At 44.6% G+C, this 24816-nt stretch overlaps 1 protein-coding gene across 2 annotated transcripts in view; it reads left to right on the forward strand.

The window, feature by feature from the left end:
- AP1G2 (adaptor related protein complex 1 subunit gamma 2) overlaps positions 1-24816 on the forward strand; it is a 60402-nt gene that overhangs the window by 29372 nt on the left and 6214 nt on the right. For both annotated transcript variants that reach the window (XM_044274315.1, XM_044274307.1), the window contains exons 16-19: positions 10125-10252; positions 10350-10454; positions 22133-22268; positions 24207-24336. In XM_044274315.1, the coding sequence (XP_044130250.1) occupies positions 10125-10252; positions 10350-10454; positions 22133-22268; positions 24207-24336 (499 nt within the window). The remainder of the gene's footprint in view (positions 1-10124; positions 10253-10349; positions 10455-22132; positions 22269-24206; positions 24337-24816) is intronic.

Below are 24816 nucleotides of genomic sequence, written 5' to 3' on the forward strand. Positions count from 1 at the left end.
CCATATGTGGTCGTAAACTACTATTTGGCCGAACGGTAGCACATAGAAGGAGGGGAACACCATATGGGTTTTGGAAGGCAGATTTTGCAGGACTGGTTTTGTTTATACCATGTCCCATTTGAAGCCCCCTGTTGCACCCCTAGAATAGAAATTTCAAAAAAGTGACTCCATCTAAGAAAGTACACCCCTCAAGGTTTTCAAAACTGGGTTTACAAACTTTGTTAACCCTTTAGGTGTTCCACAAGAGTTAATGGCAGATGGAGACACAATTTAGAAATTTCAATTTTTTGGAAAATTTTCCAATATAATCAATTTTTTCCAGGAGTAAAACAAGGGTTAACTGCCAAACAACACTCAAAATGGGTTGCCCTGATTCTGTAGTTTGCAAAAACACCCCATATGTGGTCGTAAACTACTGTTTGGCCGAACGGTAGCACATAGAAGGAGGGGAACACCATATGAGTTTTGGAAGGCAGATTTTGCAGGACTGGTTTTGTTTATACCATGTCCCATTTGAAGCCCCCTGTTGCACCCCTAGAATAGAAATTTCAAAAAAGTGACTCCATCTAAGAAAGTACACCCCTCAAGGTATTCAAAACTGGGTTTACAAACTTTGTTAACCCTTTAGCTGTTCCACAAGAGTTAATGGCAGATGGAGAAACAATTTAGAAATTTCTATTTTTTGGAAAATTTTCCAATATAATCAGTTTTTTCCAGGAGTAAAACAAGGGTTAACTGCCAAACAAAACTCAAAATGGGTTGCCCTGATTCTGTAGTTTGCAAAAACACCCCAAATGTGGTCGTAAACTACTGTTTGGCTAAACGGCAGGACATAGAAGAAGGGGAACGCCATACGGTTTTTGGAAGGCAGATTTTGCTGGACTGGTTTATTTACACCATGTACCCTTTCAAGCCCCCTGATGCACCCCTAGAGTAGAAACTCCATAAAAGTGACCCCATCTAGGAAACTACGGGATAAGGTGGTTGTTTTGGGACAATTTTTGGGGCAAATTAGATTTTTGGTTGCTCTATATTACTCTTTTTTGAGGCAATGTAACAAAAGAATTTAATTCTAAAATTGTTTCTACATTCGCTATTTAGTTTTGTGGAACACCTAAAGGGTTAACATAGTTTGTAAAGTAATTTTTGAATACCTTGAGGGGTGTAGTTTCTTAGATGGGGTCACTTTTTTGGAGTTTCTAGTCTAGGCTACATCAGGGGGGGCTTCTAATGGGACATGGTGTAAAAAAAAAAAAACTGTCCATCAAAATCTGCCTTCCAGAAACCGTATGGAGTTCCCTTCGTTCTATGCCCTGCCGTGCGGCTATATAGCCATTTACGACCACATATGGGGTGTTTCTGCAAACTACAGAATTGGGGCAATAAATGTTTAGTTTTGTTTGGCTGTTAACCCTTGCTTTATTACCGGCAAAATGGATTTAAATTTAAATTTTGCCCAAAAATAGGTGTTTTGGCACCGTTTTTATTTTATATTTTTAACACCGTTCATCCGAGGCGTTTGGTAAAAAGTTATTTTTATAGCGACTACTTTTACGCACGCGACGATGCCCAATATGTATGGCTCTCAGACTTTGGAGACACTAAGCAGGCATCCTAAAACTGCGGCCCTCCAGATGTTGTAAAACTACAATTCCCACCATGCCCTGATGATGGCTGTAGGTTGTCTGGGCATGCTGGGAGTTATAGTTTTACAACATCTGGAGGGCCGCAGTTTGAGGATGCCTGCACTAAAACTAATATTTTTTGGGGAAAGAAAAATTGTTTTCGTGTCTCCAAAGTCTGAGAGCCATAGTGTTTTATGTTCTCTAGTGAACTGTTGGGGATTATAAAAATTTAGTACTCCATGGAAGTGTGATACTCCCTGAAGCAATCGATAATGCAGAGGCCCGGATGATCGGGGCACGTGTCACATTGAGTTGTGGTGTCCTTCCGTATCCCCCTCTTGTGACACACTCTGCACTTTTTTTGGGTTCGTCCCTTCTTTCCAGTATGGGGGACCACACCTGGAAAGTGTTGGCCAGGGACGATCCGGGCGCCTCCAGTTCCCGAGGTACTCCGGCCTGCTCTTTCCCGGTCCGAAAAGATCAGGTCTTTGAGGACTGCCTCATAGAATTGGAGGAATGTCCCTGTGCTGCCAGCGCTTCGGGATAGTACAAAAGAGTTGTACATGGCAACCTGCACCATGTAGACCGCAACTTTTTTGTACCATGCCCGGGTTTTGCGCATGGCGTTATATGGCGTGAGGACTTGATCAGAGAGATCAACTCCTCCCATATACCGATTGTAGTCGACGATACAATCGGGCTTGAGGACCGTTGCCGCGGTACCTCGCACAGGGACTGGGGTGGTGCTGCTACCGTGGATTGTGGACAGCATAAGGACATCCCTCTTGTCCTTATACCTGACCAGCAACAGGTTTCCACTGGTAAGTGCACGGGTCTCACCCCTGGGGATAGGTACCTGGAGGGGGTAGGCAGGGAGGCCGCGTTGATTTTTCCGCACGGTCCCACAAGCGAACGTGGATCTGGCGGCAAGGGACCTGAACAAGGGAATGCTGGTATAAAAGTTGTCCACGTACAAGTGGTAACCCTTATCCAGCAGTGGGTACATAAGGTCCCACACGAGTTTCCCGGTAACACCCAGAGTGGGGGGACATTCTGGTGGTTGAATCCGGGAATCTCGCCCCTCGTACACACGAAATTTGTAAGTGTACCCTGAGGTACTCTCACAAATTTTGTATAGCTTCACGCCATACCTCGCCCGCTTTGTGGGAATGTATTGGCGGAAACTGAGTCTCCCCTTGAACGCAACGAGAGACTCATCAACCGCGACCTCCCTTCCAGGTACGTAGGCCTGCTGAAATGTGGCCCCAAAGTGATCGATGACCGGCCGTATCTTGTACAGCCGGTCATAGGCAGGATCACCTCGGGGTGGACATGCTGCATTATCGGAATAATGCAGACATTTCCGGATGGCCTCAAACCGGTGACGTGTCATGACCATACTGTACAGTGGGGTCTGGTACAGGACGTCCCCACTCCAGTATTGCCTGACACTGGGTTTTTGGACTAGACCCATATGCAGCACGAGGCCCCAAAATGTCCTCATCTCGGCTGCACTGACCGGCGTCCAGCCACCGGGTCTAGCCAAAACTGAGCCTGGGTTTTGAGCGACGAACTGTTGGGCGTACAGATTCGTCTGCTCCACCATCAAATTCACCAGTGGGTTACTGAAAAAAAAACTAAAAAAGTCTATTTCAGTAAACCCCACTGTGGGAATCTGGATTCCAGGATTGCCAGCGAAATCCGGAATCTCAGGCTCAAAGTCCACTGGGGGACACCAGCTAAGTTCATCGGCAGGGGGCTCCGGTGAACTTATTTGGTGGGCCGGGAAACCAGTACGAACCCCAGGGCGGCTCGTACTAGGGTGGGCCACAGGATCCCTAGCATGTGTGGCCCCTGGCTCCGCCTGGCGGCGTCTCCGCTGCCTTGGTGGCTCATCGTCATCCGATGATGATGAGGAGGATGCGGATGACAAAAGGAACGTGGGGTCATCCTCATCCTCACTGGGGCTCTCAGAGTCGGAGGCAATCTGGGCATATGCCTCCTCGGCCGAGAACACCCGGCGGGCCATGGGTGTGTGTGTGTGCGTGTGTATGTGCGTGCGTGTAAACCTTTATTCTATGTGCGTGTGTGTGGGGGCACGGGTGTTCACGTACTAAAAAGTCCAGGCAAAAAAAATGGGCAAGTGTTAGGAAAAAAAAAAAAAAAAAAGTTCAAACTTGCTGATCAGCGGTTCAACGCTGATCAGCGGTCGGTGGGGTGGTGGGGCGGGCGATGCGCTAACAGTGGACGGACGCTAAAAAGTGCCGGCCAGTCAGCGCACGCAGAAAAAAAAAAAAAGTGGTGGTGGGGGAAGGGTCTGGTGGTGGGGGGAGGGGGTTGGTGGGTGGGGGGGGGGCTGGTGGTGGGGGGGATGCGGGGGGGGCAAGTGGCAGGGGGGGTCTGGGGTCTGAAAGTTGAAAAAAAAAAAGTTTGGAATAAATGTGCTTTTTTTTTTTTTTTTTTTCTAACTTTTCCCTTCTATCCCTGCCTAAAGGTGCCTCTCCCTCACTGACCCTAACCTACCTGGGTGGCGATGGGTGCAGGAGGGTGATGGATGCCGATTTAGGGGGACACAGGAGCTGGTGCTGGACGATGCTGCACGGTCAGGGTGCTGGACAGGAAGAGGAGGGGAGAGAGGAGCGCAGGAAGTTTGAATCTCGCGCCTCTCTCCCCTGCACCAATCAGCACCCTGGACAGCGGCGTTCAGCACCAGGGCAAGCTCCGCCTCTGCAAATCCTCGGACTGCGATTGGTGGTGTAAAATTACGCCACCGATCGCAGTCTTTTTCCGGTTCATCGGGTCACAGGACACCCGAATGGACCGGAAACGCAGAAAACCGCAGGTCTGAATTGACCTGCGGTTTTCTGCGATCGCCGATACGGGGGGGTCCAATGACCCCCCCCTGCGTTGTTACGGGATGCCGGCTGAATGATTTCAGCCGAAATCCCGTTTCGATTAACCCCCGCGGCGCCGGAATTCAGATTTTAAGTCAGGACGTACCGGTACGTCCTCGGTCCTTAAGGACTCGGGAAATAGGGCGTACCGGTACGTCCTCGGTCCTTAAGGGGTTAAAGACTCGTCCACTTTAAAGGCCCTTGGCCCCCTAGAGGTGGACTGTGGAGCTTCCCCTTGCTCAACATCATGGTCCCTCGACCTGATGGAGCGTAACAGTCTTTGCGTTTTTTCGGCCGGAAAGAGGAAGGCCGAACTCTCTTCCTCAGAGGAAGAATTGTCCTCAATGGAGACGACGTCTTCTGACATGGGAACAGGACCAAGAGAAGCCTGTCTGGGCCTCTTGTTAGAGACTGCTCCCTTGATCTCGGCAATGGACGTATCCATGAAGTGTTTCATCCATGAGAACATATCCACCACCGTTGGTTCTGGGTCTGCTGGTCTGGGACGGCAGCCTGGGCATCGGTGGAATTCGTATGAATCCGGTAATGGGGTGCTGGAGCAGGCGAGATGCTTCTGCTTCTGGGTAGATTTGCCTAAGACACAGACAACAGAATAAGAATTTGGACCCAAAATGGTACAAAAAAAAGGGAGAGTAGTACCTTACCGTGAGGTGGCGATGCCATCTTAGAAGAAAGCAAGGTGACTTCAAGGAAAACTTCCTGAGCACAGGAGTAACCAACAGCAGAAGTCAGTTGAGCTCAGAAAACTGAGAGCAACATTGACCTGCCTCACACAGGTGCCTTAAATAGCACAAGGGGGAGGAGCTTACAGTCACTCCCCAACCCAGGGGGTGGATTCCCGGGTTAAAAGGTACAATTTTAATAAATATAACATAACCTTCCTAATTCCCCTCGTTAGGTGCCCCAGCAAAACTGAGGCACGAACTTAAGGTGTATTTTGAACATGGGAAGCGCTGAACACAGCGCTGGAAGTCGGAGCCGCGGACTGGAAGTGACGAAACTGATGCACTTCCGGTACTCGCGAGATGCCGGAGGAGCGAAGCGACTGCTTCAGCGGCACACGAGGAGAGAGGCAGGAAGCCAAACCGCTGCCATCTCCCCCCTGCATCTGATATGACTGTAACACAGATGGGCTCCGAAGTGATCCACCGGAGGCACGCTCCCACAGGTAGGAGAGGGCAGGTCAGGATACCTAGGAAAAAGAAAAAGGCAGAATTAAAGATTATAATAACCATATTATAACTCTATGGCTAACAATGGGAGACTCCAGTAAGGTGTCTAGCCTGTCCTGGAGTCCACAGGACAATAAAAAAGCAACCCCGTCCAGTTGGGGCCGGGTTATATGGGGTAGGGGCTTAATTAGTTAATTACTAATTAGGATACTTAGGCAGAAATTTTTGTTCATTAAAAATTCCGCCTGTCCTGACCAGTTTCACAGGGGCAAATACCCCACTTGTGCTGCTGGTTAGGACGAAAGGGAACCAATGATTCCCTATGGGAATGGTTCTCACCTGAGCGTTTTAGAGCGCGTATGATCGCGCTGTAAAACGCCCGACGCCCAAAGAAGTACAGGAGATTATTTGGGGCGTTTTGTCGCGCGTTCCCGTACATAGACTTCCGGGAACACGCGACAATGGGCGTTCACTTGTTCCGGAGCCGCGATTGTAAATGCGCATAAAGAGCGCTCCATCCCGAACGCTCAGGTCTGAACCCAGCCTAAGGGCTTATTCACACAGTCAGGCCTATTTCATACTTTAGTGTTTGATCAGTGATTTCCATCAGTGATTGTGAGCCAAAACCAGAAGTGGAGCTTATACAGAGATAAGGTATAATGGGAGGATATGCTCTTGTTCTGTGTTTTTGACCTGCACCTGGTTTTGGCTCAAAATCACTGACCAAACCGATATGAGGGCGGAGGCAGCCTGAAAACCAAATGGAAGGATTAATGGTGACTACCCGTTTGTCAGGTCTCACCCAAATGCAAACATTTGCTTCTTCCATCATGTCAATTACAACTATACAAGAATTGTATCATCCATTTTTATTGGCTGAGTACATTAGAGATGCAAGCTTTTATAGCTTAGGTTTTCTTCATGCACACAAACGTATTTACTGTCTGCATACAATCTGCATTTTTTGCGGGTTGGATGCGGACTTAGTCACTTAAAGGGATTCTATCACCTCCCCTAAGCCAAAAAACGATTTTAAAGCAGCCATGAAGCACAGCTTACCTGGATTAGGCTGTGCTCTTTTATCTTGCAATCCGTCCAGCAGTTACTGCAAAAAACAACTTTTATTCATATGTAAATGTGTCCTGAAGGTGCCCAGAGGGGCGTTTTGTTCTTCTTAGAGAGCCCAGTACCGCCCCTCTTACAGTGCCCAGCCCGCCTTCCTTGCACTGTCTAAACGCCCCCAGCCTGCCACAGCCTCTCCTCCCTCTCCTCCCCCTCCCTCAGTCAGCAGGGAAGAGCGAGCATCGGACGTCACTGGGCTCGGCGCATGCCCAGTGACGAGGATGAAGCTCCTGCCCTCAGTCTCCTGCTGATCTCACAGGCGCAGCCCTCAGTGGGTACTGCGCCTGTGCGAGAGTTCGTTCGGCGTGAGGGAGGGGGAGGAGAGGGAGGAGAGGCTGTGGCAGGCTGGGGGCGGTTAGACAGTGCAAGGAAGGCGGGCTGGGCACTGTAAGAGGGGCGGTACTGGGCTCTCTAAGAAGAACAAAACGCCCCTCTGGGCACCTTCAGGACACATTTACATATCAATCAAAGTCGTTTTTTGCAGTAACTGCTGGACGGATTGCAAGATAAAAGAGCACAGCCTAATCCAGGTAAGCTGTGCTTCATGGCTGCTTTAAAATCGTTTTTTGGCTTAGGGGAGGTGACAGAATCCCTTTAAATTGGGCCACAAAAGATGCGGATAGCCCACTGTGTGCTGTCTGCATCCGTATGTCTGTTCCATGGCATTAGCAAAAATATAGAACATGGATTCTTGTCTGCATTATGGACAAGGACGTTCCGCAACGTACACGGCCAGCATCTGTGTTTTGCAGATCCATAATTTGCGCACCGCAAAAACATCTAGAGCCATGTTCATGAGCCCTAAAGCTTGCAGCTGTAATCTACTCAGCCAGTAAAGATGGTTCAAAGGGGTATTCCGGTTATGTCACTATGGCTTTTAGATGAGCGTGTCCTGTGCAGAAAACACACTCGGTTCGGGTTATTTAAGAATTCCATTACGGATTCTGCTACCATGGACCATAACTTATGGTTCGTGGTAGCGGAATCCATACCAAAATTCTTAGATAACCGCCGAACTTAGGCCTCTTTCACACTTCCGTTGTCCGGATCCGGTGTGTACTCCACTTGCCGGAATTACACGCCGGATACGGAAAAACGCAAGTGTACTGAAAGCATTTGAAGACGGATCCGTCTTCAAAATGCTTTCAGTGTTACTATGGCACCCAGGACGCTATTAAAGTCCTGGTTGCCATAGTAGGAGCGGGGGAGCGGTATACTTACAGTCCGCGCGGCTCCCGGGGCGCTCCAGAGTGACGTCAGAGCGCCCCATGCGCATGGATGACGTGCCATGCGATCACGTGATCCATGCGCTTGAGGCGCCCTGACGTCACTCTGGAGCGCCCCGGGAGCCGCACGGATGGTAAGTATACTGCTCCCCGCTACACTTTACCATGGCTGCCAGGACTTTAGCGTCCCGGCAGCCATGGTAACCATTGAGAAAAAGCTAAATGTCGCATCCGGCAATGCGCCGAAACGACGTTTAGCTTAAGGCCAGATCCGGATCAATGCCTTTCAATGGGCATTAATTCCAGATCCGGCCTTGCGGCAAGTCTTCAGGATTTTTGGCCGGAGCATTAGGATAAAACTGATCAGTTCTTTTCCGGCATAGAGCCCTGACGACGGAACTCTATGCCGGAAGAAAAGAACGCAGATGTGAAAGAGCCCTTAAAACCACAAGTTCGCTCAACAATATTTATAATATTGTGTGTCCCTGCATGACCTTGTTTCTACATAATTATACTGGTGGCATTATGTCAGTACAATTCAGTAGATGCAAGGTCATGCAGAGACACACAGTATTATAACTCACTATAATGCTGTGCAGTCCTGTGAAACCAGCAGTGTCCATAATGGGAAATCACGCTCCCACACAGAGTATGTTTTCTGCACTGAACACACTTGTCTGAAAGAGGCCATAATCCCCTATCAACATGATAGGGAATAACTATTAGATTGGTGGGTGTCCAACTTGCTGGGACCCCCACTGATCACATAAACGGGGGCCCCATACAGCTGGACCTAAGTGAATGGAATGGCAGGTCAAGCATATGCACTGCAGCTCCATTCATCTCTTTGGGACCTGCTGGAAATAGCTGACTACAATTGTTAGACTACTTCTGGCAGTCCATTAGAGATGAACAGAGCGGCAGTGTGCATGCTCAACCTCCATTCATTTAGGTATAGCCTCAGGTTATGGGACCCCTGCTCACGTGATCAGAGGGAGTCCCAGTGGTCAGACCTCCACTGATCTCACAGGATAGGGCATAACGTGAAAGAGCCAAAATACCCTTTTAAACAAGTTTTATAGTTATCCATCATATAACACAGAGAGTATAGCCCACATTTATCAATGTATTTGAATCTTTTTTGGCACATTTTACTCAAGAAAAATGTCTGCCGCATGACATATTTTTAAAGGGCATCTGTCAGCAGATTTGTACCTATGAAACTGGCTGATCTGTTACATGTGCACTTGGTCCCATGTTGCTGAGAAAAATGATGATTAGATATATTCAATGAGGGTGTTCCCGTTACACCTAGAGGCTCTGCTCTCTCTGCAACTGCCGTGCCCTCTGCACTTTGATTGACAGGTGCAGGCAGATAAGATTTCATTATGCCTGGCCCTGACTTCTCCTTAAGTGCAGAGGGCACTGCAGTTGCAGAGAGAGCTGAGCCTCTAAGAGTAATGGCAACGACCCTGTTGCTCCTTAGGGCTCATTTGCATCTATTTTCCTATTTTCTATTATATCTATTAACATAATTTCTCTCAGCAACGCGGGCACATATGAACATGAGACCAACACAGATGCTTTCAGGTGCCAAGTGCACATGTAACAGGTCAGCCAGTTTCATAGGTACAGATCTGCTGACAGATGCCCTTTACGCATTTGTACTAAGTTTGTCAGGTTGTAAAAGTGGTATGAATAGAGACCATCACAGTGTGTATGTGCTAATTTCCTGGATGCTTGGTGGTGTTCTCTCTTCTGCACATGTGCAAGTAGTCCTGATGCAACTGCAAAAGAAAGCGCTATGTTCCATGGAGGTTGCCCGAGATTACTGATGAATGGGTTACGTCAGTAATCTCTGGCTGCGGCGATCTCATGGACATGATCAGCGGCACTGTTGCTCGAGATTACCAATGAAGGGGTCACATTAGTAATCTCTGTCTGCAGCTATCTCATGGACATGATTAGAGATGTTGTTGCCCCTGTAAAGCATATTCTGACTACATGGTAATATATGCAGTACATTCAGTATTACATAGATCAATTCTAATATAATAACTGCAGGTGACAGAAGATGATGTTCTTGATGTACTGGAAGGCATTCTACAGTCACACATATCCCTGCCAAGTACGCGGGCGTACACCCTAACCGCAATTATGAAACTTAGCACACGCTTCAACAACACCATAAAGTAAGTAGTCTATAAGATATTCTGCTTCAGTTAGAAAATCAGCCCCTTAAAGCGGTCATGGAAAGTATGCAATGCCTGTTTTTCTGCTTTTTTCTAGCCGTATCCGTCGAGTGGTATCTATATATGGATGCTGTCATGATGTGGAGTTACAGCAGAGAGCAGTAGAATACAATGCACTATTCAAGAAGTATGATCACATGAGGTATGAATTGTTCTGTGTAGGTCATGTGGGGACGCACTGTCACATATACAGTTCTGAAATCTGTTTTGTGTAAAAATGTCTTTCCCAATAAAAAAAGAAGGGATTTCTGGCATGTTATATCTGCATGTAAGCAAAAGAAAAATTATACTGATGAAACAGCCAAAGCATGCCTTTATAATACTGCCGAAAATGAAGCCCTGTCTCAAACCCAACACACATCATTCTGTTTCTGCATTATCAATTTAGTCTTGGTTTACTTGTGCCAAAGCAACAACTCAAATGTTTTAACCACTATCGTTCCTGAACAATCAGCTGTTTCTTTCTAAAGCCCTAATATGAAGGTTCTCTAGTCAAAGTCTATCTACACTGAGGAGCCTTGGCATGTATGTGTACAGCCACACGTTCAGGTTCCCTGATGCAGTTTTGGAAGCCAAATTTATGAGTGGATCATAAAAGGAACGAAGTATAAAGAAAACATGTGACTTCTCTTTTTTAGAATTTACTCCTGGCCTTGGTTTCAAAACTGCATCATGAAACCTGACCTTGTGGCCATACCCATTTGTTTACATGTAGCTTATTTTTTGCAGAAATGTCTGTCATGGTATATTCGTTCCATGCATGTGAATAGGGTTCTGTAGCATATACCAGGAATGGGGAACCTACTCTGGTCAATGATAAGAACCATCAAACATGTCCCCTTCATTGTGGCCTCAGTAGATGCCCCTATAATGCCCACCAAAAATGTGCCGGCAAGAAGTGCCCCTATAGTGCCACCTAATAATGTGCCAGTAAAAAGTGACCCCAATGATGCCCCCCTGCCTTAATGTGACATTACTCCCCCTCCATCCATGTCACATCACCCCTTCCTTTTTTTTTTATTCGTTTTATTGAACAAGTACAAATTGCTAGAATATACAGAACATCTGTACAGCTGAAAAAGCATTCTACAAACACCACATCTTTACATTCTCATTGTATACGGTATAGACATTATAATACATAGAGCTGGTAATATACATCAGCGCACATATACTACAAATAATATGGGTTTTTATCTAGATCAGGCATCTCAAACTGCGGCCCTCCAGCTGTTGCAAAACTACAACTCCCACAATGCCCTGCTGTAGGCTGATACCTGTAGGCTGTCTGGGCATGCTGGGAGTTGTAGTGTTGCAACAGCTGGAGGGCCACAGTTTGAAATCCCTGATCTAGATGCAGCAGTAAGGATATCAGTGAACATATGAGCTGAATACAAAGTTTGTGGAGAAGAGCACCACGATCCCCAGACTTTTAGGAACTTGGGGGAACATCCCCGGTTTTTGAAGACTATGTTTTCATATGGAATTATTGTGTTCACCAATGCCCTCCATTGACTCACTGTGGGACTTCTGTCTCCCATCCACCTAATCGCTATAGCTTTCCATGAAATAAAACTTCTCTAAAAAAATATCCTGGTATGATGTGTGTAAGTAGCCTCGTCCATAATACCAAATATACACATCATAGGGTCCATAGGGACGGGAAGATTTAATAAGTCAGACAAGAAATCTGTAATTTCTTTCCAAAATGCTTGTATATATGTGCAGGCCCATATGAGATGCCAGAAGTTGGCCCCATCCTCAGCACATCTAAGACATCTCGAATGAGTTATCCTGCCTATCCTACATAGCCGCGAAGGAGTTAAATAGCATTAATGTACAATACACTTATTGTTTATAGCAGGAGAAACCAGAGTAGGTGCCTCAATTATAAGTACCTGTAGAATGTTGTTCTGGGTAAATCATGTTTATTACTCAAAAAGTCAAAAGTGTTAAAAACATTGTCACTGTAGACATCCCCTAGAGTGCGGATAACGTGTTCTTTCCACAATTGACTCCCCGGTAGAGACAGCAAAGAAGGGAACATAAGGTTATCCCATAAGAGAGTCTCAGCCATACTTCCCTGACGTGTATGTACAGTCAGGTCCATAAATATTGGGACATCGACACAAGTCTAACATTTTTGGCTCTATACACCACCACAATGGATTTGAAATGAAACGAACTGTCAGCTTTAATTTGAGGGTATTTATATCCAAATCAGGTGAACGGTGTAGGAATTACAACAGTTTGCATATGTGCCTCCCACTTGTTAAGGGACCAAAAGTAATGGGACAGAATAATAATCATAAATCAAACTCTCACTTTTTAATACTTGGTTGCAAATCCTTTGCAGTCAATTACAGCCTGAAGTCTGGAACGCATAGACATCACCAGACGCTGGGTCTCATCCCTGGTGATGCTCTGCCAGGCCTCTACTACAACTGTCTTCAGTTCCTGCTTGTTCTTGGGGCATTTTCCCGTCAGTTTTGTCTTCAGCAAAAGAAAAATGCATGCTTAATCGGATTCAGGTCAGGTGATTGACTTGGCCATTGCATAACATTCCACTTATTTCCCTTAACCACCTCCCGTCCGCCCATAGGATATAAATGTCCGGGAGGTGGATCTCTATTTCTGAATGGACGTTTTAAAATGTCCGTTCAGAAACTGCAGCTGCACGCTAATCGTGCAGCTGCTGATCGGGTTGCCCGCTGTCAGTGACAGCAGGGCAACCCTAAGAGAAGGCAGGGACAATGCCCAGGTGTCCCTGCCTTCTAGATCGCTGCATACACAGCGCTTACCGAGCGCTGTGTATGCAGAGCAGGAAGCGCTATGCGCTTCTTGTTCCGGCCCGGCGGTCATGTGACCGCCGGGACCGGAGAGTGCAGGAGCTGTGTGAGGTCTTTCACAGACCTCGATCAGCCCTGCACTGAGGCTGTACAGCGCTGTATTGCGCTGTACAGCCTCTCGGGGGGGGTATTTTTCCTGTAACTGGGGCTACTATGTCAGCCCCAGTTACAGGAGAAATCAACAGTGAAAAAAAAAAAAGAAAAAGTGAAGTAAATGTCCCCCAGAGGTCTTGTATGACCTTATGGGGGACAAAAAGTGTAAAATAAAAAATAAAAAAATAAAGTGTTGAAAAAATAAAATAAAAAAAATGTTTCACATGTAAAAAAAAAAATTCCCCAAGTAAGGAATAAAAAAAAAGTTAAAAATAGAAAAAATTAAATAAAATAGACATATTTGGTAGTGCCGCGTCCGTAAGAACCAGCTCTATAAAAATGTCACATGACCTAACCCCTCGGGTGAACACCGTAAAAAAAAAAAAAAAAAACTGTGTCAAAACGAGCAATTTTTGTCACCTTGCATCACAAAAACTGCAACACCAAGTGATCAAAAATGCGTATGTCCCACTAAATGGTACCAATAAAACCGTCACCTCATCCAGCAAAAAATGAGCCCCTACATAAGAAAATCTCTCTAAAAATAAAAAAACTATAGCTTTCAGAACATGGACACATTAAAACATAATTTTTTTGTTTAAAAAATGCTATTATTGTGTAAAACTTTAATAAATAAGAAAAAGTATACATATTAGGTATCACCACGTCCGTAACAATCTGCTCTATAAAAATGTCACTTGACTGAACCCCTCAGGTGAACGCTGTAAAAATAAATAAGTAGAAACTGTGCTAAAACAACCCATTTTTTGGTCACCTTGCCCCATAAAGTGTTATAATGAATGATCAAAAAATCATATGTACCCAAAAATAGTAGCAATTAAACTGGCACCTTATCCCCTAGTTTCCAAAATGGGATCACTTCTTGGGAGTTTCTACTGTAAGGGTGCATCAGGGGGCTTCAAATGGGACATGGCATCTAAAAACCACGTGGAGTTCCTTTTCTTCTGCGCCCTGCCGTGTGCCCATACAGCAGTTTATGACCACATGTGGGGCGTTTCTGTAAACCGCAGAATCTGGGTAATAAATATTGAGTTTTGTTTGGCTGTTAACCATCCATGTGTTAAAGAAAAAATGTGATTAAAATGGAAAATCTGCCAAAAAAGTGAAATTAAAAAATTTGATCTCCATTTTCCTTTAATTCTTATGGAACGCCTAAAGGTTTAACAAAGTTTGTAAAATCGGTTTTAAGTAACTTGAGGGGTGTAGTTTCTACAATGGGGTCATTTATTGGGGTATCCACTATGTAGGCCCCACAAAGTGACTTCAGACCTGAACTGGTCCTTAAAAAGTGGGTTTTGGCAATTTTCTTAAAAATTTTAAGAATTGCTTCTAAACTTCTTAGCCTTCTAACGTCCTAAAAAAATAAAATTACATTTCCAAAATGATGCCAACATAAAGTAGACATATGGGGAATGTTAAGTAATAAAAATTTTATGAGGTATCACTTTCTGTTTTAAAAGCAGAGAAATAGAAATTTAGAAAATTGCAAATTTTTCAAAATTTTTGGTAAATTTCGGATTTTTTCATAAATAAAGGTGAAATATATTGACTCAAATTTATGACTATCATAAAGTACAATGTGTCACGAGAAAACAATCTCTGAATCACTTGGATAAGTAAAGGCGTTCCAAAGTTATTACCACATAAAGTGAGATATGTCAGTTTTGCAAAATTAGGCCTGGTCAGGAAGGGGGCAAATGGCCCAGATGGGAAGTGGTTAAAAAACTCTTTGGTTGATTTTGCAGTATGCTTTGGGTCATTGTCCATCTGCAGTGTGAAGCGCCGTTCAATGAGTTCTGAAGCATTTGGCTGAATATGAGCAGATAATATTGTCCGAAACACTTCAGAATTCATCCTGCTGCTTTTGTCAGCAGTCACATCATCAATAAATACAAGAGAACCAGTTCCATTGGCAGCCATACATGCCCACGCCATGATACTACCACCACCATGCTTCACTAATGAGGTGGTATGCTTAGGATCATGAGCAGTTCCTTTCCTTCTCCATACTCTTCTCTTCCCATCACTCTGGTACAAGTTGATCTTGGTCTCATCTGTCCATAGGATGTTGTTCCAGAACTGTGAAGGCTTTTTTAGATGTCGTTTGGCAAACTCTAATCTGGCCTTCCTGTTTTTGAGGCTCACCAATGGTTGGCATCTTGTGGTGAGCCCTCTGTATTCACTCTGGTGAAGTCTTCTTTTGATTGTTGACTTTGACACACATACACCTACCTCCTGGAGAGTGTTCTTGATCTGGTCAACTGTTGTGAAGGGTGTTTTCTTCACCAGGAAAATAATTCTTCGTTCATCCACCAAAGTTGTTCCGGGTCTTTTGGTGTTGCTGTGCTCACTGGTGCGTTCCTTCTTTTTAAGAATGTTCGAAACAGTTGTTTTGGCCACGCCTTATGTTTTTGCTATCTCTCTGATGGGTTTGTTTTGTTTTTTCAGCCTAATGATGGCTTGCTTAACTGATAGTGACAGCTCATTGGCTCTTATCTTGAGAGTTGACAGCAACAGATTCCAAATGCAAATAGCACACTTAAAATGAACTCTGGACCTTTTATCTGCTCATTGTAATTGAGATAATGAGGGAATAACACACACCTGGCCATGGAACAGTTGAGAAGCCAATTGTCCTATTACCTTTGGTTCCTTAACAAGTGGGAGGCACATATGCAAACTGTTGTAATTCCTACACCGTTCACCTGATTTGGATGTAAATACCCTCAAATTAAAGCTAACAGTCTGCAGTTAAAGCACATCTTGTTCGTTTAATTTTAAATCCATTGTGGTGGTGTATAGAACCAAAAATGTTACAATTGTGTCGATGTCCCAATATTTATGGACCTGACTGTAACCTCTTGCAAGCCTCCCATACCTGTATCACTAATTTGTGTATCGGCAAAAGCATTCGTGAAAATAGCCGAGGCTTCTCCAATACGGGCCACAAGGATTTGAGGTTTAAGTACGTGGCCAAGTGAGCCTCTGAATTAGCTAATTGTTCGGTGTGAGACACCCATGTCCACAGGTGTCGCAACTGCCCCGCTAAATATATAAGTGAAAATCAGGCATTTTCCCCTCTCCCCTAGGACGACATAGGTTTATTATGGACAATTTAGGTCTATTAGTTCCCCATATAAACAGAGACATTATTGAGGTGAACTGTTTAAATATTGCCTAGGGTACTATATAGGGTGCATGTTCTAGAACGTATAAGCATTTAGTTAATATAATTAACTTGATTAAGTTAATTCAACCCGATACTAATAATGGTAGACCAACTCACACCCGAAATTTGTCTCTACTATAATCAAGGAGAAGTTGTATATTTGGGCATGGAAGGAGGCGGCATCCGTTGTGATAAACATGCCCAGATATTAAAAGCTGGGATTTAGAGGCAAAACTCTGGTATAAAGCGTCCCTTCGAATGAGTATAGTGGGAACAGAACAGATTTGGACCAGTTAATCCATAATTGGGGCTTTTAACAGTTCCACTGCTTCATGTGTCAATTTGTGAAATTCCAATTCCTGGAGGTAATCTAATATTTTCTCTGAGGTATATCCCACCCGTGCCTTATATAATTCCTGATAAAATTCCTGAAATTTCTGGGCGATTGCACCAGGTTCCGTTATCAGACTTTTATCTTCGGCCTGAATACGAAGTACTGCAGGGGATGCCTGATTCTGTCTGACTATATGTGCTAATAGTTTACCAGACTGATTACCCAACTCAAAGTAGGATTGTTTAATGAAGAACAATTTACGTTGAGCTTTTTCTTTCAATAAGGTAAGGTATTGGCGCCCTTTTAATAGCCAATCTTCCCTGTTCTGATCTGTAGGATCTGCCACATATACTTCCTCCAGTCTGGAGCACTCAGTTGGCAATTTCTGCTCCTGTCTAGCAGTTGCCCGTTTAATAAAAGAAATGGACGATTTCAGACATCCCCTCAGGTATGCCTTCAGGGTCTCCCATACTAGTGACACATCCTCATGAACTGTGTGTTCAGACATTAAATACCGACAGCTGATCAGCAATTCGATCATTGGGAGAAAATAAAGTTAACCAAAAGGGGTGTAGTCTCATAGAAAAACCCATCCGTCTATCATTGGTAACCAGAGTCAATTTCATGGGAGAGTGATCAGAAACCCCTCTGGTTCCATATTCCACGTTATAATTCACTGAACAAATGGCCGGGTTACCAAACGCATAATCTATGCGCGAAAAGGTATTGTGGCTAGCTGACCTACACGAATATGTCATAGCCTCAGGATATTTAAGGCGCCACATATCCATCCACCCCACCTCCTCTAACAATCCCTCCAATGGTGATCTACGATCTCCCAGCTCCTGGAGCGACCCACCTAGGTGGAATCTATCTAGTCTAGTACATAACGTCATATTGAAATCCCCCATACACAGTACCCTAGCTAATGGATATGATGCAGCGAAGTTCATCGCCTGATACATCACATGTAGGGAAGAAGGTGGGGGTATATATATACCCATAATCACATATAGAGTACAGTTAATGTGTGCAGTAACAAAAACAAACCGCCCTTCAGGGTCGATGTGTAACTTCTCAACCTCCCATCTTAAGGATCTATGCACCAGCAGAGACGCCTCTTGATAAATTGGTATTACAGGAATGTTGTGCCCACTGTACCCAGGCTTTGTGGGTTCTTTTAGTGAGGTCCAGGGTTAGGTGTGTCTCCTGCAGGCACAAGATATGGGGGTTAAATTGTCTGACCACAGAAAATACCATAGAACGTTTCCTGGCACTCCCTAGCCCCCTAATGTTCCAAGACATTATACGTATATCCACCATTTCAGATTATCATAAGAATCAATATGCCTCCTCCCTACTCGTTCCAGTATCCAGAGTTTCACCGATACATGGTATATATGCCGTACCTGACCTGCCCCTGTATAGAATAATGGTGCATAACGAGGGAAAAAAAAAGAAACCCCCAACTGTTAATCAAAAACATACCGAATAGTATCTATTGTTCAAGTATAAGACTCAAAGAACTAACCTAGATACCCTGGTAGTTAGGATAAAACCATCAGAACTTCTGTGGCAGTAATCTCACGGGGGTGTGCTAATGGCAGAGTTTGCCAGTTGCACTTAAAGAAACTGTGTTACAACATTGAAAACATGGGCCCCAACTTCAACTTACAGCAATGCTCATAGAAAATGATGTCATAGGTAGAGGTACAATAGCCAATCTCCGAGGAGAAAGTTCCTTGTGACATGTAGTCCATGACCTGTGAATCCCAAAGATCTATAAATCTATTTGGCTCTCGGCCACATCCAGTCCCTATGAGGGGCATCTCAAGTGAGGACTTAAGACTGGAGGGACAAATGTAAAGAAAAAGACAGCAGGTATTAAGAAGGAGATAAGGAGGGCAAGTATTTATGAAGAGGGATGAACAGAATGATAGATGAAGAAGTATAGAAGTGGAATACATCACACTGAAACCCAAAACCCGCTGTGTCTTCTTATAGTAAAGATGGTAATAGGGCTATTTTAGAAGGACATCTCATCTCGGTGCTCTTGCTGGTCTAGCTTTGCTGTCCAACCAGTGGGTGACCTCCATCGGCACATTTTAGAACTTGCTGATCTCTCCGTCCACGACCCTTAGCCTGGCTGGATATGCCATTGAATATGGTAGATTTAGTTCCTTAAGCCATCTTTTAACCGCTGTAAAAGTTGCTCTACGTTTTTGCAGCTCCGCAGATAAATCTGGAAAGAGCATGATCGGGGTATTTTCAAAACGCAGTTCTTGCTTGCGTCGAGCTAGTAGAAGTATAAGGTCTCTGTCAGCAGAATTAAGTAGACAGGCTAACAGGGGTCTTGGGGGAGCTCCCGGTGGTAATGGCTTGGCTGGCACACGGTGAGCCCTTTCAACGATAAAAGTGCAATGACAATGTAGTTTGTTTGTGACACCAATTGCAGAGTGCGCAGGGTACTATCACAGGGCCCTCCCAAGGTGTTATAACGCACGTCCCAGGTTAGGAATGCCAGAGTGGTGTAATGGCCTATAATGTCTCTATAGGTGGTGATAATTGTGTCAACGGTGTCTCCTACCTGGGTACGGCTGGACTCCTGGCTCACTTGCAATAAATTTTAGTGTAGTGATAGTAGGAGTAATAGAGGAATTTTGCAGCAGAAATGATGTCCAGACCTTTAGATGAAGTTCAAACTTTTCTTTACTGAAGGTAACTTGAATCCAAACAGAATACAGCTTTGGTCTTTGGTCCCAGCAGGTTTTGACAATGGTTGGCAGGAATAAGTCTTCTGCACTATAAATCTGGAGCTTGCAGAATAAGACATTTGCTTAGTAGCTCTGTAACTGTGGCAGGAATTTATCTTCTGCGCTTCTCTATATCTTCTGCTTTGTGGGGGACAGACTAGCTGGAGAGGAATATGGCTTCTCCTAGGTCACTGGACTTGACTCTCAGATATATTCTCAGGGAATGTTTTCGTCCTGGAACTCTGGAGGTTGTCTGCTTTCTTGTCATCCAGCTGAGGCTGCAGGGCTTAGACTGGGAATATGATCAATGTCTCAGCCGAGACAAGATCCTGGCTTTCTTCCCTATGCAGGGGGATTACTGAACTCTGGCACACTGCCTCTAACTTCCTTCCCATACTGCAGGATGAGGGAAGAGTCCACACCTCCACAGAGCTTAGATATACTAAACTCAAACTAATACCTTACCAATGCATTGCTGCCATCTGCTGGTCAACCTGGAAAATTACAAGGAAATTTACATTTAACATAGTTTTAAATGCACAGTTGTGAAGACATGAGCAAAATCACATTAGATGACAAATGTAAAGGCTCTTATCAGAGAGTAGCGGGGTAGAGGCGTGTAGTAACACAACTCTGGGGTGTTACATTAGTAGAGGAGAAAATGGCGTCCGGGAAAGTGGACTGCAGCCACGTGGTTACAAACACATTCGGGTTATTGCCTTCCGCTCTTTCTGGCATTCCTATAATATGTAAATTATTGCGGCATGTTCTGTTTTCAAAATCGTCGCATTTTTGCTGCCAGAATTTCACCTTTTTTTCCAACTCCGCTATTTGCGCGGGTATAGGAGCTGTGCGGTCCTCCATGACAGAGATCCGATTCTTAATCCGTTCCTGCATATTTTGCATGTCCTACCTCAGTAACCCAATATCCACCTTCACCTCCTCTAATTTTCCAGATAAAGATGAATGACACACAGCTATGGCTTGTAGGAGCTGTTCGGTAACCTGTTTTAGTGAGGGTTCAGGCTCCCTGGCGGGAGCACCATCAGGGGTAGGTGAGCTTTTAGTTACATCCTGCGTGAGCGAGTGTGCTCCTGAGGCAGCGCCATCTTGGCTATCAGAGCGGGCGTACTCGCGGAGCTTTTCAGCCGCCAACAGCGATTTATTTTTGGACATTCTCGGTCCTCGGGGTCTTACCGATCCTCTACCCCCTGAGGATGAAATGTTTGCAATCGGTAGGTTCAGGATGATGGTGAAGTCAGGGCCTCGGCTCCAGAGCTCAGCTAAATGCGTCCGATCATGGGGGCTGCTGGCCACGCCCCACCCCCTCCTTTTTACATCACCCCCTTCGTGTCACATTTCTTCCCCCCTCCATGGCAGCAGCACATCTTACCTCCCCCAATGGCACAATTCTCCCCCTCCATCGGCCTGGCAGCTCAGCAGCACATCTTACCCCCCTCCCAAATAGCAAATTTCTTCCCCTCCATGGGCCCGGCAGCGCAGCAGCACATATTTTCCCCCCTCCCTCTCCATGGGCCTGGCAGCAGCACATCTCCCCCCCCCCCCCCCAAATGGCACATTTCTCCCCATCCATGGGCCTGGCAGCGCAGCAGCACATCTTACCCCCCCATGGCGCATTTCTCCCCCTCCATGGGCCTGACAGCAACACATCTTACCCCCCCTCCCTCTACATTTCTCCCCCGACCCCCTCCATGATGGCACAGTGGCAGTGGCACTCACAGGTCCCAGACGAGCACCGCACGACATGAGCTCACTCACAGACCGGTGAGCAGTCGCAGTCACAGTCAGCTCAGTTCCAGACAGACTCCCTGTGCGCTGTTCCCACGTGACTAGTGACCCTGACTGCAGTTCTGAACACTGCTGCGTGGATGCGCCGCACGGGCCAAGCCCGACACACGCAGGCTTAGCGGGTGCCCGCCACTCGCGCAAATGGGGAAAAAAAGGGCATTAAAGGGGCAGGGGCAGAAGGGGGCAGGGGCTCAAGCCCCTTTGAGCTCTATGTGTGCACGTCCCTGCCCAGCATCCTCAGAAGCACTGTTTGAAATGACAACAGTCCTATATAGAGAATACATGTACAAACAACATTTCACATGACTGTACACATTAGTAGCATAATTTAACTCTAAGGCCCTATTAACAAGTCCACAATTTTGTTACGCATTTTGCGGAACGGAATTGCAGACCCATTCATTTCTATGGGGCCGTTCCGGGTCCGCATTTCTGTTCCCGAAAAAAATAGAACATGTCCTATTCTTGTCCGCAATTGCAACATTGCCGTGTCAGTGTTTTGCGGATCCGCAAAACATGTTACGGACGTGTGAATGGACCCTAAGGGTATAGTCACACGGTCAGGTTTCCTAATGCAATTTTAGAAGCAAAAAACAGAGGTAAATTCAAAAAAGAGAAGTTGTATCTGTTCTTTATACGTTCTCTTCTGTTATGATTCACTCCTGATTTTAGCTTCCAAAACTGCATCAGGAAACCTGACTATGTGGCCGTACCATAAATTAAAAAAGGTGGAACATTCATACCCATGGGGATAGCAAACATAAATTGATTGTGCCTTCTGTCTCCATGCAGGCCAGCTATTCTGGAGAAAATGCCAGTGCCAGAAAAATCTACTTTAGCAGAAACTGAAGCCTGCATTGAAGAAATCAAAGAAGAAAGTGAAAACCAACCAAAAAGTATCCCCTCCTCAAGCCAGCCAGTTAGTTATGTGAGTAGACTTAACATTTGTGTGAAAGAAGCATTAAAGGGGTTTTCTAATGTTGTTTTGTCGTATCCTCAGTATAGGTCTGACCCCACGCACTCCACCCTAATCAGCTATTTAGGAGTAGCCCTGGAACTATACTGCTCCAGCCACTGTGTAGTGATGCAGCTGGTAACTAGGAGCAGTTCTACAGTAACCAGCTCCGTCCACTACACAGTCGATGGTGCTGTGTAGTTCCAGCACTGGAGCTACACCTGAACGGTGTAGGACCCTCTGACAATCGAAAAATGGTGGTCTAGTCTATCGATAGGCCATCAATATAAAAATTCCCGAAAATTACTGTATATTTGAGGTCTTAATCCTGTAAATACCAGCCCATTTTCATTTTTGCATTTTTGTTTTTTCCTCCCCACGTTTCAATAGCCATAACTTTAAAAAATTTCCATTCATATAGTCATATGAGGGTTTATTTTTGCGGAATAAATCATATTTTTTAATTTACCAGGTCTTGTATTGGAAAACAGGAAAAAAAAATCTTTGTGGGGTGAAATTGAAAAAACACCACAATTCTGGTGTTTTTGCGGTTTTGATATTACGACATTCACTGTGCGCCAAAAATGACATGACGTCCTTATTCTGAGGGTCAATATGATTGCGCCAATACCAAATTTGTTTATTAATTGAAAAAAATGTTGTTTTTTTTATTTACATTTTCTTTGCATCGCCATTTCTGACAGCCATAACTTTTTATATTTCTATCTAAAGAGCTGCATGAGGGCTTGTTTTTTGTGGGGAAAAACTAGTTTTATTGTTACCATTTTGATCAGTTATAAAAAATTTTGGAGGGGGATAAGGTGACCAAAAATCTTGTGCTTTTTTTATATATTTTTTTTATTACAGAATGCACCACAGTAAAAATATTTTAATAGTTCAGCCATTTTTGGACGTGGCAATACCTTTTATGTTTATTTTTTTTATATGTAACATTGAGAAAGGAGGGTGGGACAACAATTTTTTTATTGGTATTATTTTTAGGGTACATACAACTTTTTGTTCATTGTTATTCAATTTGGGGGGGGGGAATAAGGTGACCAAAAATTCATGTGCTTTTATTTATTTTTTCATTACAGCATACACCACAGGAAAAAATATTTTTATATTTTAATAGTTCAGTTATTTTTAGAAGTGGTGATACCTGTTATGTTTATTTTTTTATTTTTTATATGTAAAATTGAGAAAGGGGGGTAATTTCAACTTTTTTGAACCCTTGTCCCATTCACCATAATAGAGAACTATTAAGGTGAATCGGATTCTGACACTCTACCTGCTGAGCTGTGCCTCGTGCACAGGTTTGTAGGCAGATTACCACAACAGGCATGGGAACCTTCAGCAGGCTCCAGCCTGTCATGGTAACCGATTGGAGCCATCATATTTCACTGCGGGGGCTGCGATTGGAAGACAGAGGGAGACGCATCCCTCTGCCTAACCTCAGATGCTGCAATCACTATTACTATACAGCCAGTTCCTCCTGCATATGGCTTAGTGCAACAGCCTATTCCATACACTCCCTCAGTCACTATAACGTATGGGTGCATCAAAAGGCTGGCAAAAGGGATTACGGCTTGCACTCAATTTCAGTTCATATGTTGTTGCTTTCTTTTTAATTTTTCATATAGCAGTGTATGTGGAAGGCGGCTTTCACATGATGGTATGTTGCATCAATATGTGTTAGCCAAAACCAGGATTGGGTCCAATAACAGAAGAGGCACAAATGTTAGCGTACAATTTCCCTGCAGGTTCTAATTTTGTTTTTGGCTTATAAATACTGAAGCAAAATGCTGACATGTCAATAGAGCCTTATTGTGGATGGAATTTTAGAATATGGGATATATACATTAGTTCAGGACTTCCTTGCAATGTATATCTCACACACGTATTCTGCAGGTTACAGACCTCTTGGGATTGTTGGAAGAGAGTTCGGATAGCTTACCAGTGACCTCAGAGGTATCTTCCATAAATCAGAATTTACCCAATGGGAGCTTGTTAGATCTTTTAGATGAAATGCCAAAATCAGGTATGTAAGTGTATATATTTGAGAACTCTTTTAACCCCTTCCCGACCGCCCATTTACATCAGAAGTTGAGTATTTGAATATGACGCTCACTCTTGAGCACAGCAGGTGCCGTAGCTGCTGGGTGCCTGCTGTTTTAAACAGCAGACTCTCAGGGCTAATCAAATTTCTGGATAACCCCTTTAATATAATTTAAACATTAGGTCATTTTCTGATGACACATGCATTTTCAAGCTGCAATACCATCAGAACCTATTGACAGGTGTACTGCTATTTTGTATTTCGATGTAGAGAGAAATGTACTAGATGATTAGCATAGACATAGACATTCCCTGCTTTATGATGAAAGTGCTTTATAATGGAACAGCTATAAGGCGCACACTGTGGATTGTGCACCATTCATCAAGACCAGTTCATCAGTTCTAAGAGGATACTTTTTTTTATTGATGCTGCTTAGAAATGATCATGCAAGCCAGACATGCT

The sequence above is a fragment of the Bufo gargarizans genome, chromosome 1, assembly GCF_014858855.1.
Source record: "Bufo gargarizans isolate SCDJY-AF-19 chromosome 1, ASM1485885v1, whole genome shotgun sequence".
NCBI lineage: Eukaryota > Metazoa > Chordata > Amphibia > Anura > Bufonidae > Bufo > Bufo gargarizans.